The 19,967-nt window shown below is 43.5% G+C and overlaps 1 protein-coding gene across 6 annotated transcripts in view; it reads left to right on the top strand.

Moving 5' to 3' along the window:
• DRAM1 (DNA damage regulated autophagy modulator 1) overlaps positions 1 to 19,967 on the top strand; it is a 41,159-nt gene that overhangs the window by 9,425 nt on the left and 11,767 nt on the right. For 3 of the 6 annotated variants that reach the window (XM_056574582.1, XM_056574587.1, XM_056574586.1), the window contains one exon: positions 15,456 to 15,523. In XM_056574582.1, coding sequence (XP_056430557.1) covers positions 15,456 to 15,523 — 68 coding nt within the window. Of the gene's footprint in view, positions 1 to 7,724; positions 7,770 to 8,635; positions 8,960 to 13,281; positions 13,366 to 15,455; positions 15,524 to 19,967 lie in introns of those variants that run through there. The other 3 variants (XM_056574584.1, XM_056574585.1, XM_056574583.1) reach the window with 3 other exon arrangements.

Genomic DNA, 19,967 nt, shown 5'->3' with positions numbered 1-19,967 from the left:
TGTAGTATATAGCCCCTAAAAAGTACTGGAAGGATTAAGATTTTTTAATAGAAGTACCGTATTTTTCGCCGTATAAGACGCACTTTTTCTTCCCCAAAACTGGGGGGACCCGCGGCTAATACAGGACATCACCGATCGCGGTGAGGCCCTGTATTAACCCTTCAGACGCGGCGATCAAAGCTGACCGCCGCGTCTGAAGGGAAAGTAACACTAACTCGGCTGTTCAGTCGGGCTGTTCGGGACTGCCGCGATTTCACCGCGGCGGTCCCGAACAGCCTGACTGAATAGCCGGGTTAATGCTTACAGGACACCGTGGGGGACCTTACCTGCCTCCTTGGTGTCTTCTCCGTTCTGGGATCCCCTGTATGGCCGGCGCTCTCCTTCCTCATCATCACGTCGTCGCGTACGTGCGTCAGCGTGCGTAACGACGTGATGGCGGCGACGGAGAGCGAGGATACCCGGCCGGCAGCAGAGACATTCCAGAGTGACGGGGACACGGCGACAGCGATGGAGCAACATCCAGGGCAGACGGGTGACGGTGCGTCCTATAGGACGAAAAATACGGTAATTTACAAATCTGTTTAACTTTCTGGCACCAGTTGATTTGGAAAAAAAAAAAAGATTTCCACTGGAGTTAAAGGGGTTGCCAGACACTCCCAGTCCCCCATTGGTCAATGTGTCTTCCTTGCTTATGTGACATGCTGACCCCACAGGACTTGCCCTTATCACTGATGGTAGCTATGTCCAGCCTCAGTTAGTGATTGGCTGTTCAGTGCAGTTTCTGTAGGGTTGGCACATCACAGGAACCAGGAAGAAGCAGTGACCAGCTGGGGCCCCATAGCATTGTCTTGGCAGCTGTGGGGGATTGTGGTAGGTTAGTATGGCTTGTTTATTAATTTTACACCACCTCCAGCCATCCAGGGAGAGTATTTTTTTTCCTTAGATAACCTCTCTAATTACTATCTTTAGACCTGTTTATCCACTGGGGAATTTTGGCTAAATGATAAACTGTGAAAAATAACCTAGGCATTGTTAACATTTCGAGATTCTAAGTATGTAAGATCCAGCTGTGCTTGTATTCTAGATAATCTAAGTGATGCTAGAACTGCTAAATGACAAGTACTACATTATATTTGCTTTCTAGACTGGCAAATATATATCATATCTCCTCAATAGCTTACAGCTAGATAAACTCCCACTTCATATAAGGGTTTTCAGTTGTATAACATACCTTCTATACCTATTTGAATTATACATTTTGGTTGGATAAGGCTGTAGCATACATGCAGCCCAATGATGAGTGTTGTTAAAATATGTAATGAATTATATGATTTTCTTCATTGTTACCAAATGTTTTGTTGAGCAGAGTGCAGTGTCAGATTAATACTTCATGTCATTGTAGAGAATCTGTGATCACTCTTGTACAGGTCCTAAAACTGAGTGATCCCACGGTCTCCATTCACACTGAACAGCTTGCTACTGACATATATTTATATTATTTCCATCTGAATAAATGTTTCTAATAATAATAAAAAAAACATTACTAGTTTTTAAACATGATTAACACCTGAATTTTGATATGACTCATGGTATCATATCGTAATCATAATATGATTAAGGCGGTATGAGGGCTCACTTTTTGCGCTGTGATCTGTACTTCTTATTGATACCATATTTCCTTATATAAAACTTTTAATACATCATTTTTTATCAATTTTTTGGGGAATAAAATGTAATAAAAAAAAGCAGCAATTTTGGAGTTTCTTACACGTTAACACCGTTCACCGTACGGTATCATTAACATTATATGTTAATAGTTGAGATATTTACACAAAAATTTTTTTACACTTTTTGAGGGTGAAATAGGGAAAATGGGACAATTTAAGTTTTTATTAGGGGAGGGTTTTTCATATTTCTTTAACTTTTTTTTTTTTTTTTACTTTTTTTTATTTTATTTTTACAGTTTAATAGTCCCCATAGGGGACAATTTATAGCAGTCACTCGATTGCTAATACTGTTCAGGGCTATGCATAGGGCATAGCACTGATCAGTGTTATCGGCTATCTTCTGCTCTGGTCTGCTCAATCTCAGACCAGAGCAGCAGAAGCCAGGAGATAGATGGAGGCAGGTGAGGGGACCTCCGTCTGCCATTACAGATGATCGGATTGCCGTGGCAGTGCTGCGTGCGATCCGATCATGCATTTTTCTGACCGCACTCCCGCAGATGCCTTGATCTGTATTGATCACGGCATCTGAGAGGTTGACGGCAGACATCTGCGCGATCGCGGATGCCGGCCATTACCGGTGGGTTCCTGGCTGTTATCAGCAGCCGGAACCTGCCACGCATGACCCGAGCATCGCTGATCAGTGTTATCGGTGATCTTCTGCTCTGATCTGTTCGATCTCAGACCAGAGCAGAAGACCCATGGAAGGCAGCGGAGACAGGTGAGGGGACCTCCGTCTGCCGTTCTGGATGATCGGTTTGCTGCGGCAGCGCTGCGGGCGATCCGATCATCCATTATAGTGACCGCAAAGCTGCAGATGCCGTGATCTGTATTGATAACGGCATCTGAGGGGTAATGGCGGACATCCGCGTGATCACAGATGTCGGCCATCACCGGCGAGTCCCTGGCTGCTATCAGCAGCCGGCATCTGCCGTGCATGACCCAAGCATCGCTTCGATGCTTGCGGTTATGTATAGGACATAAATGTACGCCCTGGTGCCTTAAGTACCAGCTAATTAGGATGTACATTTACGTCTTGCGTCGTTGAGGGGTTATTAATCAAAAGACACACATCAGCATGTTAAGAATATCTGGGAACGAACATGAAGTTTCTTTTTGAAACATTTATACCATTGGTGTACTAGGGTAAAGGGAGGTGGGAAGGGAAAGTGTTGGAATTTCTGTAAAATGTTAAATATTTTCAATAAAAATTACATTTAAAAAAAAATTGTTCACTTCATCATTTGACTTTGAAAAATCATACATAGAAGCAGGGGGGCTTAACCACAGTACTAAAAGCAGGGTGCAATTCTCAGTGAATCCATATGCAACTACATCCAAGAAAAGCAACCACTGAATATAGAGTGCACACCACTATGATCGCAATGAATCACATGATTTTATTATATTGAATACAAAAACATAGGTCACATAACAATTACAAACATTTAAAATGCTCTCTTGAGAGCCACAACACACTCTCAGGGTAGGGCCATGAACCCCCACTCCTGATAACTGACCGCGTCCTGCAATATGTAATTGGAGGTCTTATCTGGGCTCCAAATAGCTATGCTACACAAGTCAGAAAATCACAATATAGAAATAAAGATAATGGTGTCTGGTTCTATGCTAATATGCACAATACATAAAAACAATGTAATATATACTATAATAGTGCAAACCAGGCTACCACATACAAAAATGTGCAATTGAAAATCAATATGTGAGCATAGCAAACCACACAGGAGCCAGTGACATAGATACCATGGCAGGAACGGGGCCACAGAACCCCACGCGTTCCATCGCAAGCGACTTACTCAGGGGTGTTGTTTGACGGTGCTGTCATACTTTAAAAAAACGTTGAAAAATGGGACCTTAAAGTATAAACATTCTAATGGGACCTTATGTTATAAACAATTAGAGGGGAAATGATCAGATGGGGAATGGTAAAGTTAAAAAGTAGCACATTTCTGTGCAATCATGATTTTTTGCAAAAATGTGAAACTTTTTGCTCATTTACGCCAAGCCTACCCTTTTTGAGAAAGTGGGTTCGGCTTTGCAAAAAAGGGGCTGGCCCACAATGGCCTGTCACATTTACTATAATTTATGCCAGTAGCTGTCCTAAATTAGCGGCAGCTGGCATAGGTTTCTAAGGGCTCATTAAGACGGCTGAATATCTGACCAGAATTGACATTCTTTGTGCGGCAGGTGCCAAATGAATCAGTCGGTGCATGTGCCGTTTAAAAATGCAGCAATTCAGATGGCAATGCGATTCCGAGATGATTCCACTGAAAGATTGAACATTCTTTCTGCTGTGTCCAGAATTTTACTTTCCACAGCAGAATTTTTCACTGTGGAAATTCTCCAGTGTGTGCGGTACAGTAGAATCCCATTGAAAACAATAGAAGGCTGCTGCATTGGAATTTCCGAGTGAAATCTGTATGCTGGATTTTGCTCGGAAATTCTTCTGTGTGAATGGGCCATGTAGGCAGCCAATGATGCCTAGATTTATTGAAAGGTGTGTGACTCTCCACACCACACCATAAATCCAGCACACATGAGATTTCAGGTCCATTAAAAGGGTACTCTGGTGGAAAAAACATTTTCTTAAAGGGGTACTCCGGTGGAAAACTTATTATTTTTTTTTATGAACTGGTGCCAGAAAGTTAAACAGATTTGTAAATGACTTCTATTAAAAAATCTTTATCCTTCCAGTACTTTTTAGCAGCTGTATGCTACGTAGGAAATTATTTTCTTTCTTAATTTCTTTTTTGTCTTGTCCACAGTGCTCTCTGCTGACACCTGATGCCCATATCAGGAACTGTCCAGAGCAGGAGAAAATCCTCATATCAAACCTATGCTACTCTGGACAGTTTCTGACATGAAAGAGGTGTCAGAGGAGAGCACTGTGGACAAGACAAAAAAGAAATTCAAAAAGTAAAGAATTTCCTCTGTAGCATACAGCTGCTAATAAGTACTGGGAGGATAAAGATTTTTTAATAGATGTAATTTACAAATCTGTTTAACTTTCTGGCACCAGTTCATAAAAAAAAAAAAGTTTTCCACCCAGTACCCCTTTAAGGGAAGCAGGGTAGTCATCACTAAAATAGGTCATAGTCTTCCTCTCAATCGGCACTTTCCCAACTGTATTCTGTGAATAAGGAAATAGTTTTGTGGTTAAGTTGAAAGATAAACATATTGATGCATGAAGATAAATGTTTTCAGTCTGTAGATAAAATTATTGGACTTCCGTTGAGTGAATTAAGGTACTTTAAAAGCACAAAGTTGATAACACAATGTACAAATCTATTCATATCCTGCAGCCATACAGTACACGGATGATTTTAAAGGGGTGTTCTCACATCCTGATTTCATGCTCATCCTGCGACACACCTGCTCTCTCTTTCAGTAGGGTGGGACATTCATATTTGATGGTTCCAACAGCAATGTCTTCTGATCAATCTGGCATTCCACTCCTAGCAACCCAAGGATTCCTGAACCCAAAAAAGCACAGAAGACTCCAGCTGTTTGGTTTTTATTTTTTTTAGGGGATCCCCACAACAACTCATGGTAAGTGCTGTTGTGACGTTATCTCCCTAGTGCTACTACATAAACATAACGTGTCTCAGCAGTAGGGGTTGCATTCATGGTCCTAACCGCACCAGCACCACCATTACCACCCGCCCCATCTCCTGCTGTAGGCAGAGAGAAAGTGATGTCACCAGCCCAACCACGACTTCTTGACTGAAGCGGTGGCTGGTAACCTACGCAACCAGCTGTATGCATAGCAGGAGAAAGAGACAAATTTGATAAATCTATTTGCAAAAATACTTAACTTCATGTGCACTAGAAGTTTATATACCTTTTTTGATATAGGAATAGCCCATTTTTTTGTATTTGTTCCTCTCTACTTTTTTAAGAGCCATTGCACTTTTATTTTTCCATCAACAAAGCTATGTATGGAATTTGTTTACAGGTCCAACTGTATTTTTTAATGGCACTCTTCAGTTTGTCATAAAATGTAACGTAAAATGAACAAATCTATTTGTGGGGTGAAATAAAAAATAAAAAATATTAACGAACTTGCACAAAGTCTCTGTCTCCTACTCAGTGCCTGCAAAACCTGAACTAATAGCTGGATTTCACTGCTCTACCTCACTAAGGCATATAATGTAAATGTAAATCAATGTTGGCCATCATATTGGCTTCATTATGCATGCTGAATCCCAAATCTTCAGGTTTTAGGAATTTCAGTAAAATTTTATTCTGAATTAATACATTCGCCCAACACTACTGATGCCTAATTTGTCAATATGTTAAAACTCCTGTCAGTATAGTGATGGGAGTCCTTGCTCTTGTATAGTATACATTGGTGCGCAATGCACTATCCCAGCAAAGAAACAGGCTCCCCGGGTCCCACTCTGCCCATCCCCTGCTGTCTGCACAATCCCCTGACCTGTCTGTGTCTATGCACCTCTGAAGAATAAAGTTAGGCTGGGTCCACACCACGTTTTGTTAAATACGGCTCCTGTATATGGCTGGGAGGAGGGGGGCGGGGCTTAATCGCGGCGCCCGCACTCGCCGTATTTAATGTATGTCTATGAGCGACCGGAGTGAACCGCAGCCTCCGGTCGGCTGGTTTCCCGACCGCAGGCAAAAACGTGGTCGACCACGTTTTCGCCTGCTGTAGGGAAACCGCATATGGCCGAAAACGAAGCCGGCCGGAGGCTGCAGTTCACTCCGGTCGGCTCATAGACATACATTAAATACGGTTCCTGAATACGGCCGAGTGCGGGCGCCGCGATTAAGCCCCGCCCCCTCCTCCCAGCCGTATACGGGAGCCGTATTTAACAAAACGTGATGTGAACCCAGCCTTACCCCGTTTTATGGTGAGTGCCATCTTCTTGTTCCTTACTTCATTTGGATCTTTTTGACTGTCTCAAATTGAGCACCATCTACACAGGACAGTTGTCAGTCAGTGATGTGGAGTCCATTGCTCGGTGCTGAGTGAATCTCCCCTACAGGTTACTACCCAATGAGCAGTGCCGGATTTATTTCTTTGGTGGCTACCTTCTGCATAAGGGACTGTACTGTTTAAGATCTGCTACTTCCAGCAACAGTAAAGATAGTTATCTGTAACCTTGCATTGGTGTATTCATTAACCCCAATTCAGTTTTACAGTGCTGACTATATTATAAACCAATATAAAAGGCCAAAAATCAAACAGAATACTAACCACTGTTTGGCGCTGTGGTATACCAAGGAAACCTATCTAAAGTGCACCAAACTGACACAGAAAATTCATGAAAAACATTTGAATCTTTATTATAACCATTACCAATAAAATAGGCAATATTAAAATATCAGCAGCAGTCAGAAGAAAAAAAGGACTCTAGACAAAGATAGCAGCATGTCCGAAATCGTACATAGTAAATCATACAGATGGTAACATATGGTACTCTATACGAGGTGGACTAAAGATACCACAATACATATTTATAAGTATACACTTATAGAACAATCTGTAAACCCAGTACACTAATGTAAACACAAAGGACATATATATAGTACTATAGCATAGAGAATGTCATTTGCCTAATGCCAAGGGCAGTAAATACAGGGAAACAAGGATAGAACCATGCAGGTCTGAGGAGCTCAAGGCTACCTCCATAAAGGCTGGAGCATCAGTTGTCCCTATATCAATAGAAACAATTCAAAACTGTCCGTGCATACAGCAAACTGGCATCTAGCTATATTTACAAGTAGTCAAGAGCCTACCCCTATGTCGTTTCGCTCACTCGCTTCCTCAGGGAGTCCCTGTGGAAGCGAGTGAGCGAAACGATATAGGGGTAGGCTCTTGACTACTTGTAAGTATAGTTAGATGATAGTTATATGATTATGGCCCAGTCAAATGCCAGTGATATTGTTCTGTGCTTGGTATAAGTGGACCTGTTCAGCTTCTTGTGCCACTCACTGAAAGAAGGAAACACTGTTTTGCAGAGGTCCAGACAACCGGTGAAAGATAAAGATGATGACCATAAAAGGGTATGTGGCTTTGGCATGATAGGGCAATACTTAAAGAGGCATTGCCATCTCCTTAATTATGTATATATATATATATATATATATATATATATATATATATATATATATATATGTAGAGCATGGCAGCATAAACTATTATGCAATTGGCTTCATTTAGCTAACTTGCCTGGATCTGTAGATATCTTTTCTTATTTCCTCTCTTGTTAACACTGTAGTCATGGTTTCCGTCCATTAGCTCTGCTTTAAAAGTGAAGCTCCCTGGCCAGAGATCCTGAGCACACATTATGCTCCCTGCTCAGGCTTATTTCAGCACAATGATCATGCCTAACCGTTGCAGGGATAGGGCATTAGCTTGGGAACTGTCAGATGCAGAAGCAAAAGATCTGCCTCTGACCCCAGTCACATCCACCAGTAATCCCAGGAGTGTAAGCAGACAGCATCAACTGAGCAGAGATGAGATGAGACAACACCTTTAAAGGGATTTTTGCAGCTTAGAGCAGAACAGAGCCTCCTCTCTTGCTCTGTGATTGACACTTAAGACACACTGATTGTGTGCAAGCTACTAGCAGTTTGCATGACTCACTGACACTGTACAGCTTACACGCAAGCAACAGAGCCTCTGTCTAAAGGGTCAGTGATTATGTTTACATAAAGATACGGTTCCCAGTAGATAGTGTCAATCTCCTGCTCTGTGTGTGGTCAGCAACTGCTCGTCCATTGTGTGATGACTCGCTTTTGCAGACAGGTGCAGTTGCAGTATAGAGGCATGGAAACAGGACTTTTCAAATCAAAGTTCAGTGTTTTATTCACACTTGGCAAACAGTCTTAAAGGGGTTATTCACTATAAGGTGATTTTCGTACGTACCTAGCAGGCAGTAATGGACATGCTTAGGAAGGATATGTGCTTGTCTTGGGGCTAAATGGCTATATAATGAGATAACCTTAACACTGTGGCTAGTTTTTTGTGAACTTGTATTTCCTGTTTTACTTTTCTTTTTTTGACTACAAATCCCACAATTCCATCTTCCTCCCTCCCACACATCAGCCACCCCACCCATTGAAACATAAATGAGCTGCATCCATTCAAATCAGTCTGGTTTTCAATCAGGGTACCTACAGCTTTTGCAGATTGATCTCTCTCCCACCAAGCGATCCCTCCACCCATTGAAGAAGACAGGCTTAACACACAGGTACAGACACTATATTATAAACTACACTAACTTTAACACTAACTTCTAATTTTTTGGGGTTAGTAGTTAACCCGGCCTTCCTAATGTAGTCTACCACTGCCTGTACTTTTGGAAGGTGACTTTCCCAGTCTGTACTGTGGATGATGATATCGTCCAGATAGGCTGAGGCATACCGACGATGTGGCAGAAGTACAATATCCATTAGCCTTTGAAACATAGCAGGAGCGGCATGTAAACCAAAGGGTAATACCTTGTACTGAAATAAACCTTCTGGTGTGACAAAGACTGTTTTCTCTTTGGCAGCCTCCCTCAAGGGTACCTGCCAGTACCCTTTTGGGAGGTCCAAAACAGAAAAATACAGAGCCTGTCCTAGCCTTTCAATAAGCTCATCAACTCGGGCATGGGATATGCATCAAACTTGGAAACCTCATTAAGTTTGAGGAAATCATTACAGAACCGTAACGTACCATCTGGCTTGGGTATTAAGACTATCGGATTGGCCCACTCACTCTTTGACTCCTCGATGACATCCAATTTTAACATCTGCTGTATTCCTTCCAAGATGGTTTGTCGCTGCAACTCAGGTACCCGGTACGGTTTCAAACGTATTTTTACCTGGGGTTTAGTGACAATGTCATGGCGGATGACAGAAGTATGTCCAGGAAGATCTGAGAACACATCAGTGTTCCTACTGACAAACTCTCTGGCCTCCTGAGTCTGTGCCAAAGAAAAGCTGTCAGCAATTTTCACTGTGACAACTGCTTCCCTTGCACCAGACTGAGGGACAGGAAACTCCACCTCTAACAAACCTGATCGGGGCTGTCATCCACACTTGTCTCCCTATCTTTCCAAGGTTTCAACAAGTTTACATGGTACACTTGCTCTGGCTTCCTTCGCCCGGGCTGGTGTACCCTGTATGTCACCTCCCCTAACTTTTCGATCACTTTGTAGGGACCCTGCCACCTAGCCAGAAATTTATTGTCGACCGTTGGTACCAGAACCCGAGCCTGGCGATTATAGACTCTGCTTTGGGCTCGCTGAGCTGCCTCCATAAGTTCCCTAACCACAACACTGTTTCCATCTGTTCCTGCAACTGAGTGACTCCACTAAACTTTTGTGCAGCATGGGCAGTTTTTCCCATGCCTCTTTAGCTACAGTATATCTAACAGACCACGTGGATATCTGCCGTATAGCAGTTCAAAGGGTGAGAACCCAGTAGAAGCCTGGGGCACTTCTCGCACTGCGAACATGAGATAGGGCAGCAAAAGATCCCAATTTTTGTCATCTCTAGCCACCACCCGCTTTAACATATTTTTATATGTTTGGTTAAACCTTTCTACAAGGCCATCCGTCTGCGGGTGGTACATGGAGGTCCGTCTGCAGTAACTTACTGAGCTCTTTCATTACCTTTGACATAAACGGGGTGCCCTGGTCAGTCATTACCTCTTTAGTTAAGCCCACTCGGGAAAACATCTCCATTATCTCCTTAGCTATGAGTTTGGCTGAGGTATGTCACAGAGGTAGTGCCTCGGGATACTGAGTCAGACTACCAGGATGTGTTGGTGCCCCCTAGCGGATTTTGGCAACGGGGCTACCAGATCCATAGCGATCCGTTCAAATGGGACCTCGATAATCAGGAGAAGGACCAGGGGACTACGGTAATGTGGCTGGGGGCTAGTGATTTGGCAGGTTGGGCAAGATTCACAATACCTTTCGACCTTTTTATACACAATGGGCCAGTAAAAGCTCTGCAAAATTCAGTCCGGCATCTTCTGCTGGACCAGGTGCCCCCCTAGAACATGCTGATGGGCTAACTCTAACTCTCTAACTCTGCTTTAGGCACCACCAATTGTTCCACATTCTCTCCCTGAATTTGGTTTACCCAGTACAGCATCCCTTGGTGGACCACAAAACGGGGGTATACAGTCTCGGCTCCCTGCTGTTGTGGTGCACCTTCCATAATTAATACATTTTCCCAGATCCTGTACATCTCCTACCATTACCCTCAGTGGAGATGACACCTCCTCTTCCACCGTACTGGTGTTCACCCCAACTGCCGTTGCTTCTGACTCGGGTTCCCAGGTCACCTCTGAGTAGGGCCAGTCTATTGGGGACACTCCTGCCTCACAGGTCTGGGGAATTCTTGTCTGGGGCCACAGAGACACGAACACTGGAAAGTCTCTCCCAATTATTAATTCATACGGCAACTTCGTGGCAACGGCTACCTCATGAGTTCAGCAGCCAGTTGCTGTTGACAAAGTCACCAAGGCGGTGGGATAGTCTTTTAAGTCACCGTGTATACACAACACTCCAGCCTGTCGTCCCGTGTACTCTGTGGGCAACACCAGGTTGGACCTCACTAAAGTTACCATACTTCCTGAGTCTATTAATGCCTCCACGACACTACCTTCCACTTTCACGTGGCAGAGGTGACCCGAGTCCCCTGCCCTGGGGACACTGGTGGCACACAGTCTCTGAGCATACAGGGACAGGCGGAGTGCATAATTGGTGTCCATCGGTTCTTCCCTCTGGGGACAATTAGCCCTTACATGTCCCGGCTCCTGACACCCCCCAACATTGGAACGGGGCTGGGCTTTTAGGGCTTTCCAGCCACCTGGGTAAGGGTGGAGACCTCCTGGGTTTAACCGCCCCCTCTCGCAGTTTTACGGTGGACTCATACCTTTCTACCAGGTCAACCATCCCCAGTGCGTTGCTAGGGGACCCTGGCCAATGCAGTTCTGTAAGACAGGGCCCTCCAGAACATATCGGCCAGGAGATGGTCCAGCATGGCTGTGGGATTCAATACCTCTGGCTGTAGCCATTTCTGCAGGCATTGCAATAGGTCGTAATGTTGCGGCCTGGCAGGTTCAGCCGGCTTATATTCCAACTGTCGTACCCCCTGGGTCCGGACTCACACATTTACCCTCAGTCTTGCCAGGATCTCACCCTTAACGATGTCATAGTCAGCAGCCTGGTCATCGGGCAAGTCAAAGTAAGCCTGCTGGGACCCCGATGTCAGGAACGGGGCAATGACATCAGCCCACTGGTCTCGGGGGAACCTCTCCCTCGTGGCCACCTTCTTGAAGACCGCCAGGTAGGTCTCGACATCATCTGAGGGGGTCATCTTGGGGATCGCCATCCTAACAGCCTTCCGGGGGTCTGGGTTGTCGCTGCGGCTTGTAGTGCCATTATGTGCTGTAACAGCAGCTGGTTGGTCTCCTGTTGATGCTTATTGGACTCCTGCTGGAGCTTGTTAATCTCCCACTGTTACAAGTTGGCCTCCATGTGTGCTTTTATAACCGCCTCCATTTTGGCAACACTGCTTTGCCTTCACTCTCTGGAGAAAACACTCCCGCTGTACTGTCAGTCACTTGTTGGCAGGATCATTGCACCTAGAAACCACTCCAACGGGTTATCCCAGGCTCAGTTCTTAGCAACAGCGTGCTGAAACTCAATCGCTGACCTCACTGCATTGCCCGCATCCTCCACCAAATGTGATGACTTGCTCTTGCAGACAGGTGCGGTTGCATTATAGAGGCACGTAAACAGGACTTTTCAAGTCAAAGTTCATTATTTTATTCCCAATTGGAAAACAGCAAACAGTCTTAAATGCAGAACAATGGAAAAAATAACAAAAGTCCACCTGCGTTCCTTAGGTGTTTGTTCACACCTGAGTTCCTGCCATGCGGCATCAAGCAAGTCTTTTCCATGTCTCCAAGCAGTCTGCTTCCACACTCACAAAGAGGATCTTCACACACAGCTCTCTCTCTGGCAGTATGAGCTACAACATGCAAAATCCCCCTCAGCTGGTGAGGCAGCATAGCTTTAACTTCACCTTCTCACAATTGCTACAGAATAAAGAAAGGTGGTCTGTAGCCTAGAAAACCAGAAGTAAAGAAGAGGCAGAGAAAAGCAACTGTAACATGAAAAGGAGGCGAGACCATATGACCATATAATGAGTATGGTGGTGTCTTGACTTTCCCATGATGTCAGATAAAGCCCAGCATGCTGAACTTTTTTTCAGGGATGCTGCAGGAATAATTGCTGACACATGTATTAGGAAAATATATGTATATAAGTAGTATTTCCCAAAAATCCTCCCAGGATGTTGGTGGAACTAAAAGACATGTCATTACGTATCTTTCTCTTTTTATTATTTTTTTTATGTTTCAATGTCATCAATCATGGTCAATAAGTATGTCAGTAAACAGAGATTTTGGCAAATATGTTTTATTTTGTATTTGTGAGTGTATTTTTTTAAAACTTTTTTGTGCATGTATGTATGTTTGATTTATATGTCATAATAAAATGTGTATTCACAGTTTTTTCAGACTTGCATGATTTCAATCTACTACGGGGATTTACAGGTTGGAGAAAAAAAGAAAGTTCTGACCATCTTTGTCTTGGTGAGAATTTCCAGGCATTTATTTACATAATTTTTTATGAATTTATTAGTAAATAGGTCATATTGGTCTAAAATTATAAAGCCATACCCCTTTTTTGGGTTGTCCAGTGACTGTGATGTGAAAGTTGGGTTGTTTTTTTTTTTTTTTTTTTAATGCGTGCAGACACACGCATCACAATTGTGGTACACAACCAGATTAAAATCAGTTGTTAACACAATAGTAAATCAGGACCAGAATATAGCCTGTACTAATGTATATGTTCTCATTTTTTCCTGGCCTGCGCGTCACCATAGTAAATAGAGTGAAATCATGCAAGTCTGAAGCAACATTCCACACACACACACACACACAAGAAAAACTCTTTAAAGGGTAGCTCCCACCATCCTATATTTTTTTTTCTGTCCCTGCCTATTGCCAATCTATCCCTAATCCCCTCCCTGCTTTTAATTTTTCTTTTTATTATATTAAAAATAACTTTTTGTCTGCCTGGTAGTGTGCTCACTACCAGGCAGACTTCCCCAGCAGGCACCACGTCACTGATGCCTGCTAGGGACAACACTTCCGCCCTTAGTTTATCTACACAGGGTGCCTCCAGCTGTTTCACTACTACAACTCCCAGCTTGCCCTGACATCTATTGGCTGTCAGGGCATGCTGGGAGTTGGAGTAGTGAAACAGCTGGAGGCACCCTGTGTAGATAAACTATAAGTTAGTGCCATGCGGCGCTACGGCGCTAGTCCGTTCCCTCCGACAAACCCCCCTACCCCGCTCCCTCCATCACCCCGTTCCCTCCATCACAACCCCCCCCCCCGCATATCCCATTCCCTCCATCACAAGCCCCCCGCCCCGCATACCCCGTTCCCTCCATTCTGATACCTGCAGAGTCCGGCAGCGGGCGTGCAGGGACAGCGGCGGCAACGACATGGGCAGGAGGAGTGGCCTCCCAGCCAGTGGCCGGGGAGCCAATGCGCTCGCTCCCGCCTGTCTGATTGACAGGCAGGGAGCGAGAGCAGCCTAAATGAAAAAGGACCGATTGCCAGGCCAAAATCAGTCCTTTTTCAGGCGTGACGTCACGCCAGGCTGCAGCCGGCCACTAGGAGGGTGACCCCTAGTGGCCGGTTTTTAAACATTAATTTCACCCTGATAATAAAAAAAAATAAAATGACAATATATTAGAGATATGTTGTAGTACATAAGTACTACAAGATATCAAAAAATAAAGTTGGTGACAGTGCCCATTTAAGGCTGGGTTCACACCACGTTTTTGCAATACAGTTCCCGTATCAGGTTTTTGGTTAAAAAAAATGGATTCCTCAAAACCTGACAAAACTGTATCAAAACGTGTGTACAAATTTTTATCTGTAAACGGTTGAAAACCGTATCCGGTTTGAAAAATGATGTCTGGTTGCATCAGTTTTTTAAGAAAAAAAAAACCTATACGTTTTGAACTTTTCACTCCACTATGAATAAAGTTTCACTTGTTTGATTGAAATTCCAAGAAAAAAAAACTGTGGAAAGTCAAAAACCGTATGGTGAAAACTGGATGGAACCGTACGCCCATATGGTTCTGTACGGTTCCCATTGACTCCCATGTTAAAAAAAAACGTTTACGGTTTTTCACCCGGACCAAAAACCGTGGTAGGCCACGGTTTTCTGTCCGGAAAAAAAAAAAAGTTAAAAACCGTATGGTTTGAAAAACGGAGACAACCGTATACATTATGGTGCATACGGTTTTGAATGGGAAGTCTATGGGCACGGTTTTGTGTATGGTTGCATATACCCACCCTAAGTAAGGCAGTGTCAATAAGTGTCCTAGCAGTGTAAATATGTGCACTTTTTGCTTGTATTTTTTTTTTATGTTTTGTTGTTGTTATTATTATTATATTATTCTAATTCCTAGCAAAGTGCCTTCTCTACTGGTATTGTACAGGAGCCTTTTACAGTATATGCCTGTCCCTGAATGCAAATTAACAAATTGGCAAATTCTCTATGGAAAAAAATGACAAAATCTAACCTACAATGTAGCTGTTGGCATTGTTATAAAGTGGAGACTGTTTACATTCTTAGTTTTTTAACTTTGTTTTTTAACTAGTGACACTGGCACATGCATTCCAGAAAGCGGACTATTTGGATTTATGATCAGCGTCACTGCTATTTTAGGTAAGTGTCTCTTGTTAAAATATCTTATACAACTCCCTTTGACATGAAAGTTTACCTTTAGACATTTTAGGACTTCGAATTGGTGGTTGGGGTAGTGGAGGCATAGACTCTATGCATTGATCCTTAAATAGGACCTGAAAAGATCAGTGTATTTTCTGCATCAAAAACAGAGTGGTGTCACCTAAGAAACTTTAGGGTAATGAAGTCAATGGAATTATAACTCACAGGCCCATCCTTTACTGCTGTGTATGTAACCAAGTGACATATTAAATAGGTTGGCAATAACTTGAATGCATAGACCATGAGTAGTCTGAAGGGCTGACTCTCAGTGAGGTATATATATATAAAAAAACAAAAACATGTGGATGATTGCAGGAAAAACCCAAGATATTTGGCACAATCCACTCATTGACAAATGTCTGTAGCTCTCTTTTTATTCAAGAGTGCACATTTTTTTATATACTGGTAGAATTCAATAAATTGTGTCAAGTATTCTGGCATTTTCCTTCAATCATCCACATATTCCTTAATCAGCCGATCTTGGACTGTACTGCGACCTCCAGGGGCTGCATCTTAGGCTGCTTTCACACTATAAATTCATCAGTTTTATAGTTCCGTTACAATGATCCATTATCAAAACCATTAAAATTGGACATTAAATGGCCGTTACAAAATCCCATTATAGTCTATGGGATTTTTACATTACCCGTTTTAACCCGTTATTAATAACGGGCATTATTTTGGGACGGGAGAAAGAACAGGAGAAATAGTGCATGTACTATTTCTTCCGTTACCTTCTCCCGTCACAAAATAAGGTCCGTTATTTACCTCTTGTGGATGCAGGGCGTATGCATACGCCCTGCATCCCCGATCCTTAAGGACTCAGTGCTTACCTGTACGCCCTGGTCCCATATACAGGGTTTAAACCGTTCTCACCAGCAGAGAACGAGCTAAACCTGGTGGGTTCCGGTTGCTACGGGCAACCAGGACCCATGGCTAATGCCGGGCACGGCCGATCGAACCGATGCACGGCATTAACCCTTTAGACGCTGCGATCGAAGTTGATCGCGGCGTCTAAAACTAAAGTAAAATAATCCCCGCAGCTCAGCGGAGCTGATCGGGACTATCATGACAAAATAGCAATGTCCCGATTAGCTTACCGGACAACGGGAGGGTCCTCACCTGCCTCTACGTTGTCCGATTGGCGATCTACTGCTCTATGCCTGCAAGCAGGTGCAGCAGAGCGCCGTTTACACTGATGGCAGAGCGCTGATCAGTGTATGTAGTGTATCAGAAGATTGCATGTTGTAGCCCCCTATGGGAGCTAAAAAAAAAAAAAGAAATAAAAAAGAAAATAAATGGTAATTTTTTAAATTTTTAATAAAAGTTAATTAAAGGGGTTCTCCGCTGCCCTGCCTTCCGGAGCTCTGCTCGCAGTGTCCGTAAGTTTATTATTCCGAACTCTGTGTGCGGGCTTCCATGTTTGAGGCCGCCCCCCTCGTGACATCACGCCCGCCCCCTCGTGATGTCACGCCCACCCGTACACGTAAAAAAATATCAAAGTCCAAAATTGTGCATTTTTGGTCACTTCATATACCATAAAAATATTAATAAAAAGCGATCAAAAAGTCCCATAAAAAACAAACGGTACCTATAAAAACTACAGATGGCGGCGCAAAAAATGAGCCCTCAAACCTCCCCGTACACAGAAAAATAAAAAAGTTATAGGGGTCATAAAATGCCAATTTTAAACATACTAATTTTGGTGCATGTAGTTTATAATTCTTTAAGTATTAAAATAGAATAAAACCTATATAAATTAGGTATCCTTGTAACCGTATGGACCTACAGAATAAAGATAAGGTGCCATTTTTACCAAATATTGCACTGCGTTGAAATGGGAGCCCCAAAAGTAGCAAAATGGCATTTTTTTCATTTCACCCCACAAATATTTATTTTTTTGTTTCGCCGCAGATTATATTCTAAAATAAGTGATGTCATTGCAAAGTACAATTGGTGATGCAAAAAACAAGCCCTTATATGGGTTTGTAGGTGCAAAATTGAAAGCGTTATGCTTTTTAGAAAGGAAGGAGGAAAAAGCAAAAATACAAAAACTTAAAGGGGTACTCCGGTGCTTACACATCTTTTCCCCTATCCAAAGGATAGGGGATAAGATGCCTGATCGCGGGAGTCCCGCCGCTGGGGACCCCCGTGATCTTGCGCGCGGCACCCAGTTTGTAATCAGTCCCCGAAACGTCACACGCCGCCGGCCTGGACTGATTACATGCATGCAAGATCACGGGGGTCCCCAGCGGCGGGACTCCCGCGATCAGGCATCTTATCCCCTATCCCCTGTCACCAAAAGCAAATCAGAAATCTGGTAAATCAATTCTGCAATAAATTCTAATTGGCAAATCAGGCAAAAGTGTTTCTCACCTCCCACCACAAGATTAAACTTTACACCATATAGAATATTATTCATCAGGCATTTAATAATATTTTCCTGTGTATTGTACAGCCCAGCTAAAGAAGCCCAGCTAAATATAGCAGCATGTAGTTGGTTAATCTGCTAGAGCAGGACACATCTGCTTGTAAAGGGTTAATCTGAATTTGTTAATACATACGCACAGCCAGTCTGTAGCAACCACACCACACTGAAAGCAGTGATAGATTTTTTATCTCCGTCAATGAACTTTTTTTCAGAAACTCATCAAAAGATTTCTAACGGTCAACCTTAAAGGAAATTTGTTATCAGTATCACCCACACTAACCTTTCATATAGGCTTGTAGTGCGGGTGATACTGATCAAAATGATACTTACAATGTCCTGAATTGTCCAGCCGTTACGCTGTTATCGCTGTTTTTTCTTTTAATGCAAATTAAGTCCCTCGGGCGAGGGTGGAGTTAGGACCGGAGCTCCGGGCACCCCACGTGATCTTCTGCTGGGCGGGTGCTCTGCCCGGCTCATCAATATGCACGGCCTCCCTCCCTGCTCTTGCGGCAGGTTTTCGCCACGGCGCATGCGCCGCTTCCAGAGTACTCCCAGAAGCGGCATCAGTTTCAGCCTCATTCCCACGGCCAGCAGTGAAGTTTGAGGATGCATGAGAGTGAATGAGGCTGAAACTGAGGCCTTTTCCGGGTGAACTCTGGAAGTGGCGCATGCAGCCGTGGCGAAAACCTGCCGGCGAGAGCAGGGAGGGAGGCCATGCATATTGATGAGCCGCGCGGAGCGCCCGCCTGGCAGAAGATCACATGGGGTGCCCGGAAGCTCCGGTTCTAACTCTGCCTGTGCCCGAGGGACCCCCTTTACATAAAAAGAAAAACAGCGACAACGGTGCAATGGCTGGGCCATTCAGGACATTGTAAGTATCATTTTGATCAGCATCACCCGCACTTCAAGCCTGTATGACAGGTTAGTGCGGGTGATACTGATGACAGATTTCCTTTAAATTTTAGATGCAAATCATAAAATGTTGCAGTATCTTGTAATACCTTTTTAATTGGACTAACAGCATTTTGTAGAGACAAGCTTTCGGGATTCCTCCCTTTATCAAGTCCAAAGCTTGTCTCTACAAAATGCTGTTAGTCCAATAAAAAAGGTATTACAAGATACTGCAACATTTTATGATTTGCATCTGCATCACTGGACTAATATGGCTACTCAAATTTACTACTTTAAATTTTAAAAAGACAAATTGTATATTGCAATGTCACGAGCCTCATGCACCGCAGCCAGCATTGTAAATGAACGCCGGGTGCGTTCATCATGAGGGGGCATGGCCATGACATCACGAGCCTCCGGCGCCGCTTCACTAGTCATTCGGCACAGAGTGAAGTTCGCTTTGTGCGCCGGCTGACAGGGGTGCCACAGCAGAGATCGCAGGGGGTCCCTACACCTTTAAGATTTGGATCAAAGATGATCAACAGCCCAAAGCTAGGCCTAAAGGGGAGTAAGGTGCATGACATAGGTATGACACAATGTAGGGAATTTATTAAAGCATGTACGACAGTTTTTTGGCAAACAAGAGTAAAATTTTGTGCAAGCCTCATTTGTACAACATCATGCAACTTTTTGCTGTTTATTCCTACCTCAATTCCAATTGTATTGAATATTTATGCCATGTCATACAGGCATTACTGCACCTCCATTGCAATTCAGATAAAGGCTGGCATATATCAGACCAGTTAAAGAGGTTGTCCAGGGGTAAAAAAAATTTTTTTATATATGGCTGTGGTGATACCGACCTACCCTAATTTCCTTGCAGGTGCCATTTCAATGTCTTTCCGTCCCTGCATGTCACACTGTTCCTGGTTCCTGTTAAGCATTGTACCAAAAGGAACTGCCCTGCTTAGCACACCACTGGCCACATTGTTGTGTTGTTAGTGATTAGTTAAGCGGGGAAGTTTTTGTGGGGATGATGTGTCACTGGAACCAGAAAAAATT

This window comes from Hyla sarda, chromosome 4 (assembly GCF_029499605.1).
Source record: "Hyla sarda isolate aHylSar1 chromosome 4, aHylSar1.hap1, whole genome shotgun sequence".
Classification (NCBI taxonomy): Eukaryota; Metazoa; Chordata; class Amphibia; order Anura; family Hylidae; genus Hyla; species Hyla sarda.
Note: the sequence above shows the minus strand (reverse complement) of the source record. Positions and strands in the feature narration are given on the sequence as shown.